Source organism: Pogoniulus pusillus, chromosome 4, assembly GCF_015220805.1.
Source record: "Pogoniulus pusillus isolate bPogPus1 chromosome 4, bPogPus1.pri, whole genome shotgun sequence".
NCBI lineage: Eukaryota > Metazoa > Chordata > Aves > Piciformes > Lybiidae > Pogoniulus > Pogoniulus pusillus.
In genome coordinates this window covers 43,038,202-43,056,657 of record NC_087267.1, presented here as the reverse complement: position 1 = coordinate 43,056,657, position 18,456 = coordinate 43,038,202, and the positions used below count along the sequence as shown (strand labels likewise).

General features: G+C 45.7%; 1 protein-coding gene across 2 annotated transcripts in view; it reads right to left on the bottom strand.

The window, feature by feature from the left end:
- Nucleotides 1-18,456, bottom strand: part of SFMBT2 (Scm like with four mbt domains 2) — a 173,663-nt gene that overhangs the window by 130,206 nt on the left and 25,001 nt on the right. For both annotated transcript variants that reach the window (XM_064142702.1, XM_064142701.1), the window contains exons 3-4: nt 13,097-13,191; nt 10,443-10,683 (exon numbers count right to left, since the gene is read on the bottom strand). In XM_064142702.1, coding sequence (XP_063998772.1) covers nt 10,443-10,683; nt 13,097-13,191 — 336 coding nt within the window. The remainder of the gene's footprint in view (nt 1-10,442; nt 10,684-13,096; nt 13,192-18,456) is intronic.

Genomic DNA, 18,456 nt, shown 5'->3' with positions numbered 1-18,456 from the left:
TAAGAACCTAAACCATCTTGTATGGTTTTGGCTTTTCAAATTCCTGATCCTCAGCAAGGGCTGGGCACAAAAGTACCTTGTGGGGCATGGAGAAGATGACATCTCAGGATGATGCCTAAGAAGAGACTAGACCCTCATGAGAAAAAAAAGTCTAACATATGTAGAAGTGCAAGCAAGGGCCAGCACCCACATATGAAACTGCTAAGGCACTGCTGGAATGCAAGATAACATTCTTGGGCATTTAATCCCAGAAACATATTTTCTAACATTTGAGGGGAAAAAAAATTACTTTTCTTCCAAAGGAAAATATTAACAAGCATAGGCCTTGGATTTATGGCTTTGATGAAGAGGACAAACACCCCTTTTTTTAAGTCAGTTCCACCAAAATTTCATGAGGGAAGCACTGAGTGACCCCAACTGATAAGGCTTCACTGCAAGGGAAATCTTGGTACCCCATCACCACTTACCTAAACCATGGAGTCATTGCTGAGTGCCAAGACTGGGAGCCTCCTGGTGGATGCAGACCCTAAGGGCCACCATTGCACTCCAGAAAAATAACAGAAGACTTAATGTTTACCAAAGTATTGATTTCCCCCCAGTAGCTTCAATCACTCATGGAGGTCCCAGCTAAAGAGCAGTGCACACTCACAGTGTTTCTTTGTCCAAGCTACACAACAGAAACCCCAGGATAAATCATTTACTCCTAAGTCCACCTTATGAACCTGCCAGCTTCTCACCCCCACAAGGTTCTCTGCAACTGTGCCTCTAGACCTGAAAAATTACATTAAAAGGAAAATCAAAACAGAAAAACTAACCTCAAGCCAAGCAGACCTGGGGATGCTCAAAAACCTCTGCATCTGATAATGCCTGGAACTCAGATCTTTTGCAAATCCCATCCCTCTAGCCAGGCTTTGCCATAGTTGCACAGTAGCACAGAAGACACATGGAGGCCTGTCACGCTCAGTTTACCCCAAAAGGGCCTCACTTGGCAATATGAAGTCTTTTGAAAGTAACTAAAGCCAGCACCACATGCAAAAGATTTGCAGCTTCACACAATAGTGGGAAGACCATTTTCCCTATCAGTGCAACATTATCCAGATGCTGTGCAAGAAATAGGCTAACTCTGGAATTCTCATAACCCAGATTGAGAGATCTGAGTCATGCAAGGAAGGGAGGAAAAAAAGACTGTGGGTGCTGTAGTGAAAATATGTTCTTCTTTGGAGCAAGCCTGCATGGGGCTGGCAGGCTGATGCCAAACCATGGTATGCTTCGGTGATCTCCAGCTGCTGCAAGCTCTCAAGAGACAGCATCAACTAATATCATAGAATCATAGAATTAGCCAGGTTGGAAGAGACCTCCAACATCATCCAGTCCAACCTAGCACCTAGCCCTGTCCAGTCAACTAGACCATGGCACTAAGTGCCTCAGCCAGGCTTTGCTTCAACACCTCCAGGCTCAGTGACTCCCCCACCTCCCTGGGCAGCCCATTCCAATGCCAATCACTCTCTCTGCCAACAACTTCCTCCTAACATCCAGCATAGACCTCCCCTGGCACAACTTGAGACTATGTCCCCTTGTTCTCTTGCTGCTTGCCTGGCAGAAGAGACCAACCCCACCTGGCTACAGCCTCCCTTCAGGTACTTGTAGACAGCAATAAGGTCAGCCCTGAGCCTCCTCTTCTGCAGCCTGAACAACCCCAGTTCACTCAGCCTCTCCTCACAGGGCTGTGCTCCAGGCCCCTCACAAGCTTCATTGCCCTTCTCTGGACATGTTCCAGCTCCTCAACATCTCTCTTGAGCTGAGGAGCCCAGAACTGGACACAGTACTCAAGGTGTGGCCTGACCAGTGTTGAGTACAGGGGAAGAATAATCTCCCTTGTCCTACTGGCCACACTGCTCCTGATGCAGGCCAGGATGCCATTGGCTCTCCTGCCCACCTGGGCACACTGCTGGCTCATCTTCAGCTACTATCTACCAGTACCCAAGGTCCTTTTCTGCCTGGCTGCTCTCCAGCCACTCAGTCCCCAGCCTGTAGTGCTGCTTGGAGTAGTTGTGGCCAAAGTGCAGAACCTTGCACTTGACCTTGTTATATCTCATCCCATTAGCCTCTGTCTACCCATCCAGCCTGTCAAGGTACCTCTGCAATATGGCTTGTACCAGGGATAAATCTCAGTTCAGGCTGTCTGAGGCACTTAGTGCCATGGTCTAGTTGACTGTCTAGGGCTGGGTGCTAGGCTGGACTGGATGATGTTGGAGGTCTCTTCCAACCTGCTTGATTCTATGATTCAACTACTCAAACATCCCAAGCCCCACAGCCAAAGCTGACATTATTTTTACTTCCTCTTTGCCATCATCAGGAAAGCAAAGAGAAAAAAAATTGCTATTTTTTAATATGCTCCTTAAGTATAATCTGCTAAATGTTCTACAGCAATGCATAAAGCTGCCTACTATGTTAATAGAATATTTAATTGACATTTATTTGCTGAACAGTTATTTATGCTAACGTCACCCCTGCATAATTAATAGCCTGCTAATGTCGACTTGAAAAGCACACATGAAAAGCTGTCCTAGGAGTCATCTGCAGTATTTACAAAGAAGAAATCCTGCATTCTATTTCTTTTAGGTTAGTCTAAATTTGGGGTTGATGGAAGAGGAGGATAAGGGTTGGGCACAGAAGAAAAAATATCAGACAACTATATGGTACTTTAGGAATAGCCACAGACTTCAACAGCACAACCTGCCAAAGAAGATTTCCGAGTTTCATTTTACTTGGCTCAAGGGCCCAGTTCTTAGCTGATGTAAAATAGCATAAGCTCACTGAATGCCTACTGATTTTCTCCAGCCTCAAGCTCTTAGGAAGGAATATTTCAGGTAAGCCTTCAATGAAAGGGCTAAGCCACGGTCAGATCCACTTTGAATTACACCATCAGAAAAGCAAACTTATCTCAGGTAAGTTGGTGGAGTTGAGACAACTCCTCACAAAGATAAAAGGAGAAGTCCACTGTGTCCCTCTGATCCTTTTACCTGCATTGTAAGCACAGACCTGCAGGCATAGTTTAAGTTTTATTTCCATGATCACATTCCCTGAGAGAGCAGCTCTGGAGGCCCTCATCTATTTTCAGAAACATTTTCTCTGAAGGACCTTTGGACAAGCATTGCAGACACAAGTGACCTCCAAGAATGGTGCTGAATCACCACCAGCAGTGCAGCTGTGCCCCACAGAAAAGCTTCCTGCACACCTTGAAAGCTTTGAATGACACCCAATCAGTATGACAAGCAGAATATAGTGAGCTTAATGTTTGCCAAATCCATACCACAAGCAGAAAATAGAGAACTCAAGGTTTGCTCATCTCTTTGGTTTTCTCCTCCCCCTTACTGGTCCCATTTCCATGCCAGCACTCCATTTTTCTCAGCCCTACAGCTTTCTGCTGTAGTCCAGTCACAGCATCTGTTTTAACCAACACATCCAGCAGTGATTTCACCTGAGCACTAACAAAATGGGGGGAAAAAAAGGCTCAAAACTAACATCTCCCTTCTCTTTGTCTATAGAATCATAGAATCAACCAGGTTGGAAGAGACCTCCAAGATCATCCAGTCCAACCTATCCCCCAGCCCTATCCAATCAACTAGACCATGGCACTAAGTGCCTCATCCAGGCTTTTCTTGAAGACCCCCAGGGACGGTGCCAATCTGACACCTTGCACACAAATCAGCTGAGCAACACAGCCAAGACCTACTGCCTGAAAAGAAGTTGGTGAGACCTTGTGCTAGTTTGAAGCTAGCTGGAATATTTTGGTGAGAAGAATTAGATTACAGGCTGCGACAGGTCCCTTCCACCTCAACCCATTCTTTGATTCTATGATGGTAAAGCCAGAATACAGTTCTCTCCCTACTGTATTTCTTTACCTCTCCAGTCTCCTCCATCTCCTGGTTTACACAGCAAGCACAACTCAAGCTGACTGCATGGCTCCACACAAAGAAATGCCCTATTTGAATTTCCATCTGTCAATAACATTAAAGCAGAACCACTGCGGCGATTACAAGTGTACACAATAATCTTGTCCTCCAGTGTCTTTAGCGCATCCCAGAATGCATTAAGATAGTGCCAGGAGAGATTCAGCTCTGTTGGCTCAGCTGTAAATCTGCAATCTGTACAAAACCACCCAAGTGTCAATCAAAAGACGCTCCTGCTCCCCGCGTGGTTCACAATGCATAATTTAGCTACTACGCTTGTCAGGTTCTCCACGCTGCTCTTCTACCCCATAGTAAATGTGTTCATGAACCCAACTGTCATCAACAAAGGAAAACAGCACATGGAAATAACATGCTAAAGAAGGCAAAAGGCCTTTTTTCTTTCACACTTAAGGGAATTGCTATAATGGAAAGTTTAGATCGACTTCAGTTTTTAATGCTCAGTGGATAAAGCATCCCAAGGGACAGAGGATGCTGAACAACAACCACATTGTCTTTGTGATGAGTAGGACAACATCCCCCTCGTTGGAGGGGGTAAGGGGCATAAGAGGATAAGACATAGGAAAACTTTCTATAAGGGCATGTGATGGCAGGGCAAGGGGGAATGGGTTTAAACCAGAGCAGGGTAGATTTAGATTAGGCATAAAGAAGGAGTTATTAACTTCCAGTGAAACACTGGAACAGGTTGCCCAGAGAAGCTGTGCATGCCTCATACCTAGAAGCATTTAAAACCAGGATGGAGGGGCCCTTGAATATGCCAGTCTAGTTGGCAACCTTCCTGCCCACAGTATGGGGTAACAAACCTGATGAGAGGCCTGGAACACAGCCCCATGAGGAGAGGCTGAGGGAACTGGGGGTGTGCAGCCTGCAGAAGAGGAGGCTCAGGGCTGACCTCATTGCTGTCTACAACTACCTGAAGGGAGGCTGGAGCCAGGTGGGGGTTGGTCTCTTCTGCCAGGCAAGCAGCAAGAGAACAAGGGGACACAGTCTCAAGTTGTGCCAGGGGAGGTCTAGGCTGGATGTTAGGAGGAAGTTGTTGCCAGAGAGAGTGATTGGCATTGGAATGGGCTGCCCAGGGAGGTGGTGGAGTCACTGTCCCTGGAGGTGTTCAAGAAAAGCCTGGATGAGACACTTGGTGCCATGGTCTGGTTGACTGTCTAGAGCTGGGTGCTAGGTTGGACTGGATGATGTTGGAGGTCTCTTCCAACCTGACTGACTGTATGATTCTATGTTTGTAAATGATCTGTAAAGTCCCTGCTCATTCAGGTCACTCTATGACTCTCTGATAAAGACTGTCCCTGTTTCCATGCAGGCCAAAATAGCAGGGAAATGTGATTAACTGGTTGGTAATGTTACATGCAAAAACCAAATCCTGCTATACCACCACAGCCCTAACACAGTCATGGAACTTTGAAGCAGGTTAGACTTCCTCATATGAATGACAATTGCTGAGGGACCTTGTCAGAAGGGATGGAAATTTCACACTCAGCTACATCAGGCATCATCTACTTACTAGACTACACCACAGTTAATATGCAATAAAACAGAAATCTCTGTCCCAGGACGTGACTTTAGAGCTGATCAATGCCAAAGCTACAGACCATAAGGACAGCTTCACACTTGCCTCAGCTAGTTCATGAATAAACATCCAATTCATTCAAATGAGTTCTATATTAACTAATTTAAATAATTTTCATTTTACTTTGAATGGTAAACAGATCTATTCTGCCAGGATAGTTGAGTTTGCAATTCAAATTACACACCGATTTGTAATGAGAAAAATATAATTAATGGCAAAGCTTGAAGTAACTACAGTTCTACTCCTCTGATTTCCTGCAGGGAATGAGGGGGTGGAGGGTGAAGCTCAGAGGCACACAGGCTCACATCATCTTTTCATAAGCCAATACATTTAATTGAAACTCAAGTATTTGGTTTCAGCTGTCCCATTTGAGCCAGCAGTTTGCCCAGGTAGGCAGGAGAGCCAATGGCATCCTGGCCTGCATCAGGAACAGTGTGGCCAGTGGGACAAGGGAGGTTATTCTGCCCCTGTACTCAGCACTGGTCAGGTCACACCTTGAATGCTATGTCCACTTATGGGCTCCTCAATTCAAGAGAGATGTTGAGGTGCTGGAACATGTCCAGAGAAGGGCAACAAAGCTGGTGAGGGGCCTGGAGCACAAGGCCTATGAGGAGAGGCTGAGGGAGCTGGGGGTGTGCAGCCTGCAGAAGAGGAGGCTCAGGGCTGACCTCATTGCTGTCTACAACTACCTGAAGGGAGGCTGTAGCCAAGTGGGGATTGGTCTCTTGGTCTCTTCTGCCAGGCACCCAGCAATAGAACAAGGGGACACAGTCTCAAGTTGTGGCAGGGGAGGTCTAGGCTGGGTGTTAGGAGGAAGTTGTTGTCAGAAAGAGTGACTGGCATTGGAATGGGCTGCCCAGGGAGGTGGTGGAGTTGCCACTCCTGGAGGTATTGAAGAAAAGAGTGGATGAGGCACTTAGTGCCATGGTCTGGTTGACTGGACAGGATTGGGTGCTAGGTTGGACTGGATGATCTTGGAGGTCTCTTCCAACCTGGCTGATTCTATGATTCAATTCTAGTGCACTGCACCACAATGTCATGGGAGGACAAACCAAGCATGACATTACACTTACAGGTACATGATGCAATACTACCATCACCCAATAAATAATCATGTCATCACCTGTAAATTAAATGACTTCTTCCTGTTGGGAGCATAAACTAATTATTTGGCAGCTGCCCCCTCAGAGGCTCTGCGTGTGCCGAGCGATAAATCGAGTTCGATTGATTTTGCTAAACTGAACTGGCCCATTTTTTGCACATCTTCCTCCTAATGAAGTTCTTCATCCTATCACTCTGCACCATTCTTCTCTGGCATCACACTTATAAACAAGTGCTGATCAGTTTGATCTGATTCATAAGCAGAACCAGAGCATTGCCCCAGTGCTGGTATTTTGCCCATTAAGTCCTTCTTAGCTGATCTGCTTTTTAACTAAAGTCTTCAGCTCCTAATTAAGATCAAACACTAATGCCAGGTAACTGGCCTTGGCCCTGCTGTTTGCATGGTCTTGCCAACAAATATCCTCATTAAAAACAAAATGGGCAGTGTCAGGTCCATGCAATTTGAAGCTGGCTTTCATTTCTTCCAAAGGTTTGGCAACAAGAGAGCAAGCAATGCTAAAAAGGAAAGAAAATATATCAATAACAGAGTTCATAAAGAGCATCACTTCAGGATCATAGAGAGCTTGGGGTTGAAAGGCACCCTTAAAGGTCATCTAGTCCAACTCCCTGTACACATGGAGCAGAGACATCATCGACTAGATCTGGTTGCTCAGAGCCCCATCTAACCTGAAATGTCTGAAGGGATGGAGCATCTACCACCTCTCTGGGCAACCTGAGCCAGTGTTTCACCATCCTCAATGTGAAAAATCTGCTCCCTAGATCTAAGTCTGAATCTGCCTTCTTTTAGTTTAAAACCATCACTCCTTGTCCTGTTGCAAGAGGCCCTTCTACAAAAAATTAATTGTCCCCATCTTTCTGATAGGCCTTCTTTAAGCACAGGAACATCACAATAAGGTCTCCCTGGATCCCTCTCTTCCCCAGGCTGAACAGCTCCAACTTTCTCTAACACCAAGGCAAAGGCTGATCCTTCAGGCTCTACCAGCTAAAACTCTGCAATGCAATGAAGTTTGGCTTGTTAAGATACATTCACGGAGCAGCAATTAAGCACAGGGCAAACTCCAGACATCTGCATATATTAAGTTCAGTACTCACAAGCTATTTTTGAAAGATGGTCATAGAATTATAGAATCAACCAGGTTGGAAGAGACCTCCAACATCATCCAGTCCAACTTAGCACCCAGCCCTGGCCAATCAACTAGACCATGGCACTAAGTGCTTCATCCAGGCTTTGCTTGAACACCTCCAGGGATGGCAACTCAATGGTTTGAGCTGGAAGGGACCCTAAAGATCACCAACTTCCAGCTTTACTGCCATGGCCAGGGACACCTTCCACTAGATAAAGTTGCTCAAAGCTCCATCCAACCACGGACTTAAACACAACTTCTCTGGGAAACCTGTTCAGAACTCAGTTCTATCTGTGGAAGGCACTGCTGAAAATTCAGCACCTATCTGGTGGTGTCCCGCTGGGAGCTACAGTCTTTTGAAAATCCACTTTTGATGAGAGGCTGAAACTCAGCAGCAAACACGCAGAGGACCTCTGATTTATGAGCATATTTATGACCTCTTTCTTTTCCAAGTGAGAGAAGTCCTGAAGGATCAAATCTTCCTGGGCACTTTCATGGAATCATAGAATCAACCAGGTTGGAAGAGACCTCCAAGATCAGCCAGTCCAACCTAGCACCCAGCCCTATCCAGCCATCTAGACCATGGCACTAAGTGCCTCATCCAGGCTTTCCTGGAACACCTCCAGGGACAACGACTCCACCACCTCCCTGGGCAGCCCATTCCAATGGCAAATCTCTCTCTCTGTCAAGAACTTCCTCCTAGAAGTTTTTATGTCTCATTCCAAAATAAAACTCATGCTTTTAAACATGTAAGTCTCTTTTGAAACTGCAGCCTCTGTATTTAAATTATTCTTTCTGAATAATGGGAGTGGGAAAACAAAACAAAACCACAGGGCAGTTGCCCAAATTTATGACCCTGGTATATAGTTACATCACACAGCCAGAAAAGAAAGGAGACATGGCACACTGCACATCTGCAGTCATTCAAGCAACAGAGTTCCCACCAAGCAGCCTCAACCCAAAGAGAGAATTCTGGCATTTCCATGAAAGGCATTTGCCTTCAGTTACAAGGCAACAAGATCTCTTATCCTTTGACCATTACATAGTGAGATTTAGTTTACAGCTCTGTAGACCCTTCTGGTAATACTGATTATAATCCACATAATAAAAGGTGGTTTAAGAAAGCAATAAAGTATCTATCTCCTCTCACATCAGCTTGATTTACTAGAGCTAAGCCAACAAATTCCTCACATATTTGTCTTTTGAGTATTTCTTTTCTCAAGCAATCAATCCTGTTAATTCAAAATACACAGATCAGAACAAAAAGATAAGTTTCTTAAAGCTTGGCATCCAGAAGGCAAGGATGTCAGCTCTGATTCAAAGACCACATCTACAGGGCCTATGAGGAGAGGCTGAGGGAGCTGGGAGAAGAGGAGGCTCAGGAGGGACCTCATTGCTATCTACAGCTACCTGAAGGGAGGCTCTAGCTAGGTGGGGGTTGGTCTTTTCTCCCAGGCAACCAGCAATAGAACAAGGGGACACAGTCTCATGTTGTGTTGAGGGAGGCCTAGGCTGGATGCTAGGAGGAAGTTGTTGGCAGAGAGAGTGATTGGAATTGGAATGGGCTGCCCAGGGAGGTGGTGGAGTCGCTGTCCCTGGAGGTGTTCAAGGAAAGCCTGGATGAGGCATGGTCTGGTTCATTGTCTAGTGCTGGGTGCTAGGTTGGACTGGATGATCTTGGAGGTCTCTTCCCACCTGGTTGATTCTATGATTCTATGATACAGCTCACTTAAGTCAGAAATCAGGCAACACCTATACCAGAGAGGGTCACACACAGCACAGAGATGGCAGATATTCTTTTTTCAATAGCCACACATAGCAAAGTAAAAGAATCACTTTGGCAGCAGAAAACTTAAATAAGATTTTCCTTAAATGAGTGCACAAGATGGAGGCTAAACATTCATCCCTTCTTCTCTTGATCCAGAATAAATGGGGTAATAGTAGGAATATATATGAGTAAGTACATCTCTCCTTGGAGCTACATAGTGGTAAGGATACACAGCTGTTCTCTTCACATGTATAGCCAAAATAAATCCCACTTTTCTAACATCCTGGGGATCAAATTGTGATATTAACAACCTGTTCCATGTGAGCCACTCAGTAACTCACAGCTCTTGCATTCAGCTTTTGTGAACCTAAGAAATGTTGATCAGGACATGCCCTGCCCTATGATGATCAAATTTTGCTCCACCATTGGAACTCAAAACTGCAAGGCACTGGAAGGCTTTAAACTCTGAGGGCAAAACATTTCAGCGTACAGTCAGCTTCTGATTTTGGTTACATCCAGACTAATATTGATTATTTTATTTCATTCTTGCTCTGAATTTCATCTTTCCTTCCTACAAGAATGGGACAACTTTCTCTTCTAACTGAAAGTCACAGTTTTACAACTTAGCAGTAAGCTTCCTTGTTAAAACAGCTTCCTACAGAAGCTCCTTCTGCTGTTACCATTTACAGCAGAAAGGTCTTTGCTAAAGGCTGACTGGCAAACTGAAGCACTTATTGACTCATAAGGACTTGACCCTGACTGCATCAGCTGACACCGATTGAGGATCTGGAGTACCCATTCCAGACTGAGTGCAAGTCTGGAGTTTAGCCACCAGACCAATACTAGAGGATGACCCTAACAAAACACAGTGAACTCACCATCTGGAGGCATCAGGACCTTGTTATTCTGTGTACACCAGCCAACTGGGTGAAGATCTGCTGTCATCACATCACACCAGAAATCTGCCCTGCGGTCATCTCCATAGCCACAGTAACGAAGCAGTAAGAGCTGTCCACACGTTGTAATGATCGTAGCCACCCAGTATGTGTCTGGATTGTTCTTGTTGGCCACTTCTAACTTCATCCCTGGCTGGAAGCTGCTTTGAAGGCTGATTTCAACCTTACAGGATAAGAAAAGCATAGTGTTACCTTTGTTCTTTGCAGGAGAGCCCCCTTCCCAGATAGGCAAGATAATGCTGCCCTTAAAAAGCAGGTCTGAGTTAGGACATGAGCTGAGTGGGCTCCTTAATCAAATCACTTTCTTCACAAGCTGCCTAGTCAGGACCATTCCTGCTTCACTGGCACACACCCCATTACACAAGGTCCTGAATGTTCTAGGGGCCCGCCAGCAGCAGCAATCAGCTGCACCACATCTAAGAGAGAACTGGTACCCGTCTTTGCTGTAAATCTCACTAATGCCTGGGAAAAGGAGGCACAGCTCAAGTGAAATTGCATTTCCCACCACAGAGCTTCGTCAGGCAAATCCCAGGACACATGAAAGGTAGAAGAGCAGGTACTAGGGACCTCTAGGAGTTCAATCCAACTACAACAGTCAGTTGTACAACAACATTGAAGCACCTCTTGAGGCTTGACAAACACCAAAGGTTGAATGCTACCCTGGGCTGACCAAGGAGAGCACTTCTACTAAATCTATACCCAGCAGCTGAAGCTTCAATCAATGCACACTTGGAGATAGTCTTGGGGTTCAGGACCAGATGAGAAACTTGGAGCAAGAGGCCCTCCCCAGAAAAACTTGACAATAAACTCTGTCTTTTAATTCACCAGTGTAGAGAACCATAGTCCTTCACCCTGAAACACTTCACTGCTGTTAAAATGGAAAGAAAACAGGGCATGAAGGACTGATTTTTTTTTTCACAGATGTAGTAGGAAAAGAGGTTTTTCATCACTGCAGCTCCTTGCCCCTTCAAAGTAAGCCAAGAAATCACCTGGAGACAAAGGTGGTTTAAAGCCATGACAGCAGTGATTGAAATGTCTTCTCTTAGAGTAGCAACAGGTTCTTCAGGAAGATTTCTCACTGCAGCACAACTACACTGTTCCCAAAGGGCATCTCTACCAGCAAACAAACTCAGTGAAAGACAACCCAGAGCATCACAGCCAAAACACTTTGCTTCTGCCAAAGATATCCTCCAAAACATGTAGACTATCCAAGTGAAGCCGGGAGAAGAGCCAACACAACAGATGAGCAGCTGTAACAGAACAGGCTGCTACCTACATCTGATGGGTCAGGTAGGAACATGAGCAGCACTGTCCTCATGGGACATGTAGCTGAGGACAGAGAACCACCACGACTTGCTGTGGCTTGACACAGATGAAGGCATCACAACATCATCCCAGTAGGCCCCAACATCTGACAGTAGTCTTGCAGTCAAAAGACAAAAATACATCCTGGAAAAATCTGTCAATATGGCCACATATGTGTGCCCTTGACTGTGATGAGGAACTCATACATCAGCTTCATCTCCTTCATCCTGGAAAAATCTGCCAATATGGCCACATATGTGTGCCCTTGACTGTGATGAGGAACTCATACATCAGCTTCATTTCCTTCATCCTGGAAAAATCTGCCAATATGGCCACATATGTGTGCCCTTGACTGTGATGAGGAACTCATACATCAGCTTCATTTCCTTCATCCTGGAAAAATCTGCCAATATGGCCACATATGTGTGCCCTTGACTGTGATGAGGAACTCATACATCAGCTTCATTTCTGTCCCACGTCTTCATGTGACATCAAATACATGGAGCTGAATAGGAAAGGTTAAGCAACTGATGGTGGATGGAGAAGCTGGTCCCAGTCAACAACACCCACAACTGTGATGGGCTTGTTTGGATAGAGACCCTTCTTCAAAACATGCTCAGATCTTCATCAGACAATATTTCAGATACTTTAAATGCTACTTGCACTTACATGAACCAGAGCCACAGGCCATCCTGTCACATCCATGGCTGTCTCTAAGAGCCACATTCACTCAGGAAGAGTATCACCTACCCAAGTACTTTGTTCTCATCCTCCTGAGACAGCATCTCCATGCTGAAGGTTGAGAGATGGTTTCTTATGGGCCATACTTGGCTCTAGTGTTGAGTGACCCTGCTAGTCAGTAAATTATGCATTAAAAGGAACTTGGGAGAAATAAGGTGCTCTTGTGAGATGAAATTCTACAGTTTGGGATGAAGAGCAATGAAGAGAGGAAAATATTAAGAGGAGAAAAATAAAAGAAAAACAATCAGAGTGCACTATAAGGAGAAGGAGAAAATTTAAGTCCTCAAAAATGGAAAACCTGAAATCAATGCAGAGGACAAGGCAATGGCATACACAGTGCTCTGAGCTGTGACTGCAGATAATGCAAACACACCAGGTTCCCCTAACACCAGATGGAGGCCATGACCAGACAGGTTGCTGCATGCACAGAGGGACAATTTCTCTCCAGAATGGTCAGTTCTCCAGGGACCCCACAACAACCAGAAGGAGGAACACATGCAATGCTTGCAAGGCTCAGATGAAGCACGTACATGTTTGAAGGAGGTGTGGGGAGCAGCACTTGCTCCTGTTTCCTCCAGGAATTCATCCCAGTTGAAGTCTGCATCCTCAATACTGGAGCCCTCATCTGTACAGAGTTAAAAAAAAAAGATAACAAAACACAATTAATTTTTTTTTTAAAAAGTAAAAAAGAAAGACAGCCTAAAACACATCCAAAAAGGGCAAAAGTTGTGCCAAAGAGCTTAGGATGAGAATAGCAAGCAGTACAAACATCAACACAAGGGAAACCAACATTTTGAGACCAGAAATTACTCTGCCTTTGTGGCAGTGGAGGGAATAAGACATCTCACTGCAGCTGGCACTTTTCATTTGTATTTGGTGACTCTTTTGCTGGAAAGGGGGTGGCTACCTGGCCACTATCACAAGGATGCAGTGGTCTTGCTCATGGCCTAAAAGCAGGTCCCTCAGAACTGTTAATTACAAGTGTCCAAGAGAAGTTGCTTCAGTTGGCTGGGCAAGCATCCCAACCCTGAGATTTGGGGAGTCCCTTTTCCAGCTCTGCCACCCTTTCTCTGCTTCATCAGCATCCCTCCACCCAGAAATCTCAGGCAAGTTCCCCATGTCTTCCCTCATATCCCTCAGTATCACTCACCAGAACATTATTACCACTTTACTCCCTGCATTTGTTTTCGTTTCATTTCAGATGTCACAGAATCAGGCTCTCAGAACTGTTTGGGTTGGAAAAAACCTTTAAAGGTCATATAAACCAATGCCCCTCCAATGAGCAGGAACAACTTCAACTACATGAGGTTGCTCAGAGCACCATCCAACCTGACCTGGAATGTTTTCAGGGATGAGGCTTTCTATTACCTCTCTGGGCAACCTGCAGCAGTTTCACCACCTGCAGTACAAAAAATTTCTTCGTTGGATTTGCTCTTCATCTCCCAACTTCTACTTTGGAATCATCACCCCCTGAGATGGTTTTAAGGCCCTGCTAAAAATACTGGCCTCATCTTTCTTACAGATTACTTTTAAGTACTGAAAGGCCACAAGAAGACAGAAGAGGAGGCTCAGGGCTGACCTCATTGCTGTCTACAACTACATGAAGGGAGGCTGTAGCCAGGTGGGGTTGGTCTCTTCTGCCAGGCAACCAGCAACAGAACAAGGGGACACAGTCTCAAGTTGTGCCAGGGGAGGTCTAGGCTGGATGTTAGGAGGAAGTTGTTGGCAGAGAGAGTGATTGGCATTGGAATGGGCTGCCCAGGGAGGTGGTGGAGTCACTGTCCCTGGAGGTGTTGAAGAAAAGAGTGGATGAAGCACTTAGTGCCATGATCTAGTTGATTGGACAGGGCTGGGTGCTAGGTTGGACTGGATGATGTTGGAGGTCTCTTCCAACTTGGTTGATTCTATGATTCCAAGAAGGTCTCCTGGAGCCTTCTCTTTTCCAGGCTCAACAAGCCCAACTCTCTCAGCCCTTCACAGATTTGAGGTTCTGCATCATGCCTTCCTCGATCACACCACTGCCCTAGAAAATCCTTCCCTACAGTAAAGGACTTTACTCCTCTTTATTTTCTTTTATAACCCCACTGAGTAGAGCAGAGCCAGGGCCTCAAACCATCACTGAAACACACAGAGCAAGAATTAAAAATAAATCTTCTTTCACTTACAGAAAGCCCAGCCAAATCTGATTGTTTTCATTTTGTTCCCAAGCAATCTTGCAAACCCAGTTGCATCCCCAGAGCAAAAATATTTATAGTCTAGCAAGGAGCTCCTTGCAATAAGCATCTATCAGGCAAACTCTGCAAGACCTTTACCTGCCCAAACATTCATCAGCATGGTCATGATGTAATTAAAGTGACTCATGACAAACTGAATTAAGCAGCCTCCCCAGACAGTTTTATGAAGAAAACAGCAGGGTTAATTTATTGCAATTATTGCTACAGGTCTCCAGTTTTCAGGACCAGAAGATTATGTTGTGCAATGGGAGTCTCTCATTACTAAAAGGGGAAGATAGAAAGTCTATTTGCTGCCTATGGAGCCAGACATACCCAGGCAAGGGGAAAGTCTACCTGGACTTCAGCAAAGCCTTTGACACTGTCTGCCACATCAAGCTCCTGGCCAAGCTGGCAGCTCATGGCTTGGACAGATTCACTCTGTGCTGGGTCAGGAACTGCCTGGAGGACTGAGCCCAGAGAGTGGTGGTGAATGGAGCCACATCCAGTTGGCAGCTGTCACCAGTGGTGTTCTCCTAGGATCGGTGCTAGGACCACTCCTGTTCAATGTCTTCATTGATGATCTGGACGAGGGGATTGAGTCCAGCATCAGTAAGTTTGCAGATGACAACAAGCTAGGAGCAGCTGTGGATCTGTTGGAAGGTAGGAGAGCCCTGCAGAGGGACCTGGCCAGGCTGGATGGGTGGGCAGAGGCCAATGGGATGAGATAAAACAAGGCCAAGTGCAGGGTTCTACACTTTGGCCACAACAACCCCAAGCAGTGCTACAGGCTGGGGACAGAGTGGCTGGAGAGCAGACAGGAAGAAAGGGACCTGGTGGTACTGGTAGATAGTAGCTGAAGATGAGCCAGCAGTGTGCCCAGGTGGACAAGAGAGTCAATGGCATCCTGGCCTGCATCAGGAACAGTGTGGCCAGCAGGACAAGGGAGGTTATTCTTCCCCTGTACTCAACACTGGTCAGGCCACACCTTGAGTGCTGTGTCCAGTTCTGGGCTCTTCAGTTCAAGAGAGATGTTGAGGTGCTGGAACATGTCCAGAGAAGGTCAACGAAGCTGGTGAGAGGCCTGGAACACAAACCCTGTTAGGAGAGGCTGAGGGAGCTGGGGATGTGCAGCCTGCAGAAGAGGAGGCTCAGGGCTGACCTCATTGCTGTCTACAACTACCTGAAGGGAGGCTGTAGCCAGGTGGGGGTTGGTCTCTTCTGCCAGGCAACCAGCAATAGAACAAGGGGACACAGTCTCAAGTTGTGGCAGGGGAGGTCTAGGCTGGATGTTAGGAAGTTGTTGCCAGAGAGAGTGATTGGCATTGGAATGGGCTGCCCAGGGAGGCGGTGGAGTTGCTGTCCCTGAAGGTGTTGAAGCAAAGCCTTGGTCTAGTTCATTGGACAAGGCTGGGTGCTAGGTTGGACTGGATGATCTTGGAGGTCTCTTCCAATTTGGTTGATTCTATGACTCTATGATTCTATAAGTGCAACAGAAGAGGGTTTTTGAGACAAAGCTAGTGGAGGATAAAGATTTGCTTAGGAATTCAAAGAGGAGCACTTAGATGTCAACACTGTTAAACGCTTTGCACACTGCTGCATCAAGCCTGAGGTCTGATTCCTTGCTCTCAACCCAAACTGCTTAAGTATGAAGATGTAAATTGACATTTACTCCCATGATAGAGTGGCTATCAGATGGCTTTCCAACTCAGCAAGACAACAAATAATCCAACCTTATGACTACCTCTAGACATAGAAGCTGCCTCTACCTGAGATATCTGATCCAAAATGAGAGGATGAGAGGTTTGCTCATTCCTGACTGAGAGATAAGCCACAGGTTAGGAAGTTCTTCACAGAGAGAGTGATTTCCCATTGGAATGGGCTGCCCAAAGAGGTGGTGGAGTCACCATCCCTGGAGGCGTTCAAGAAAAGAGTGGATGAGGCACTTAGTGCCATGGTCTAGTTGACTGGATAGGGATGGGCGATAGGTTGGACTGGATGATCTTGGAGGTCTCTTCCAACCTGGTAGATTCTATGACAATGATGAAGAGTTTCTCTCATCTCATCTAATGCAGAAAGGCAGTTAGATGATCAGGGAAAATTTTGAGCTTTAATGTCTGCAACCCTTTGGAATTAATGTTTTAAAGAGCCAGGTCCAGACATTTCAAAGGCTAAGCTTCTAGAATAAAGTTTCAAAGGCTTGTAGGTGGTTATTACAGGCTTAAAATTACTCTTAAGAAATTCCTGAATCTGACCACAACCAATCCCTTGTCCCACTAAAAGTCAGAATCATTTGATGTGAAAACCTCAACGTGCATCGCTTCTGCCTGGTTGCTCCCTGATTCTGGATCCATCTGCATTTGCAGCGTTGGCATTGGAAGCTCAACAACCCAAAGGACATCTTCACCTCAGGATATCTGGAAATCTCCTGTTCATCTCAGGTCAGCCTTGGGCTCTTTTCTGCTCAGACAGTTCCATTTCAGAGCATGAGGCACTTCTCTCAGCCTCTGATGCTCTCTGCATATTCTGGTTTCATTTATTTTTTACTCTAACCTGATGAGTGAGCCAATGCAAGTACCTACTTTATTCTTCCTCAGTACCCTTCATGGGAAAGAATAATTCTACAGAGCAGTGGAATCAGAGACTTTTAGGCAAGTAAGTATATAACCTCCATCCCTTACACTGAGCAATGTTTTCAGAGTGGAAAAATTCTCCAGAATGTGGCAACAAAACAACCAGCAACAGAACAAGGGGACACAGTCTCAAGTTGTGCCAGGGGAGGTCTAGGCTGGATGTTAGGAGGAAGTTCTTGCCTGAGAGAGTGATTGGCATTGGAATGGGCTGCCCAGGGAGGTGGTGGAGTTGCTGTCCCTGGAGGTGTTGAAGAAAAGCCTGGATGAGACACTTAGTGCCATGGTCTAGTTGACTGGATAGGGCTGGGGGATAGGTTGGACTGGGTGATCTTGGAGGTCTCTTCCAACCTGGTTGCTTCTATGATGTTAACACTATAAATCTTAGTGATGATTGCCCCAAGTCCTCCTGTACATCATAACCTTATTACCTACAATCTCCTCTACCACAAGGCAAAACAGACATACTGACTGCCACGGATTGGTTTGAACCTGCTGCAGTTATTCCTACCACGCTGCAGTCATGAAGCTTGTAAAATCAAAGTGCTAACTGGAGCAAAGTATTATGGGGCTGGTTGTTCAGATTGCCACATGGGAGGCTTCCCATTCTGGTTGCTGCTTCTGGGTTCCAGGTTCTTGGGTGTTGGCTCTTTACAGTAGGCATGGGTGCTGAAAGAGTGGGAGTCAGATAGCTGCTGGCTTTGGGTTTCTGTTTGATGTTGTTTTCTTTTTCCCTGTGTATTTCATTGTGCTGCTTCTGCAAATAGGCTAAGATAAGGTAACCATGCAGTGTATTTTTAGATCAATTAGCTTATTAGCTAAGGTAATTACACATTGTGCTTATGATATCTCATGTTATACTCAACCCTGAGTTCTGTGTGTTACTCTTCCCCTCGCTTTTGTACTGGGGGAGCAGGCAGGTTAGCCTTTGCACTAAACTGTTACACTGACTAGCCCCACTGTTCCCACAACCCCACTGTCAGGTTTATTGACATGCACTTCACAAAAGCACATTTAGATTAGTTATATATACACATACACACAATTATT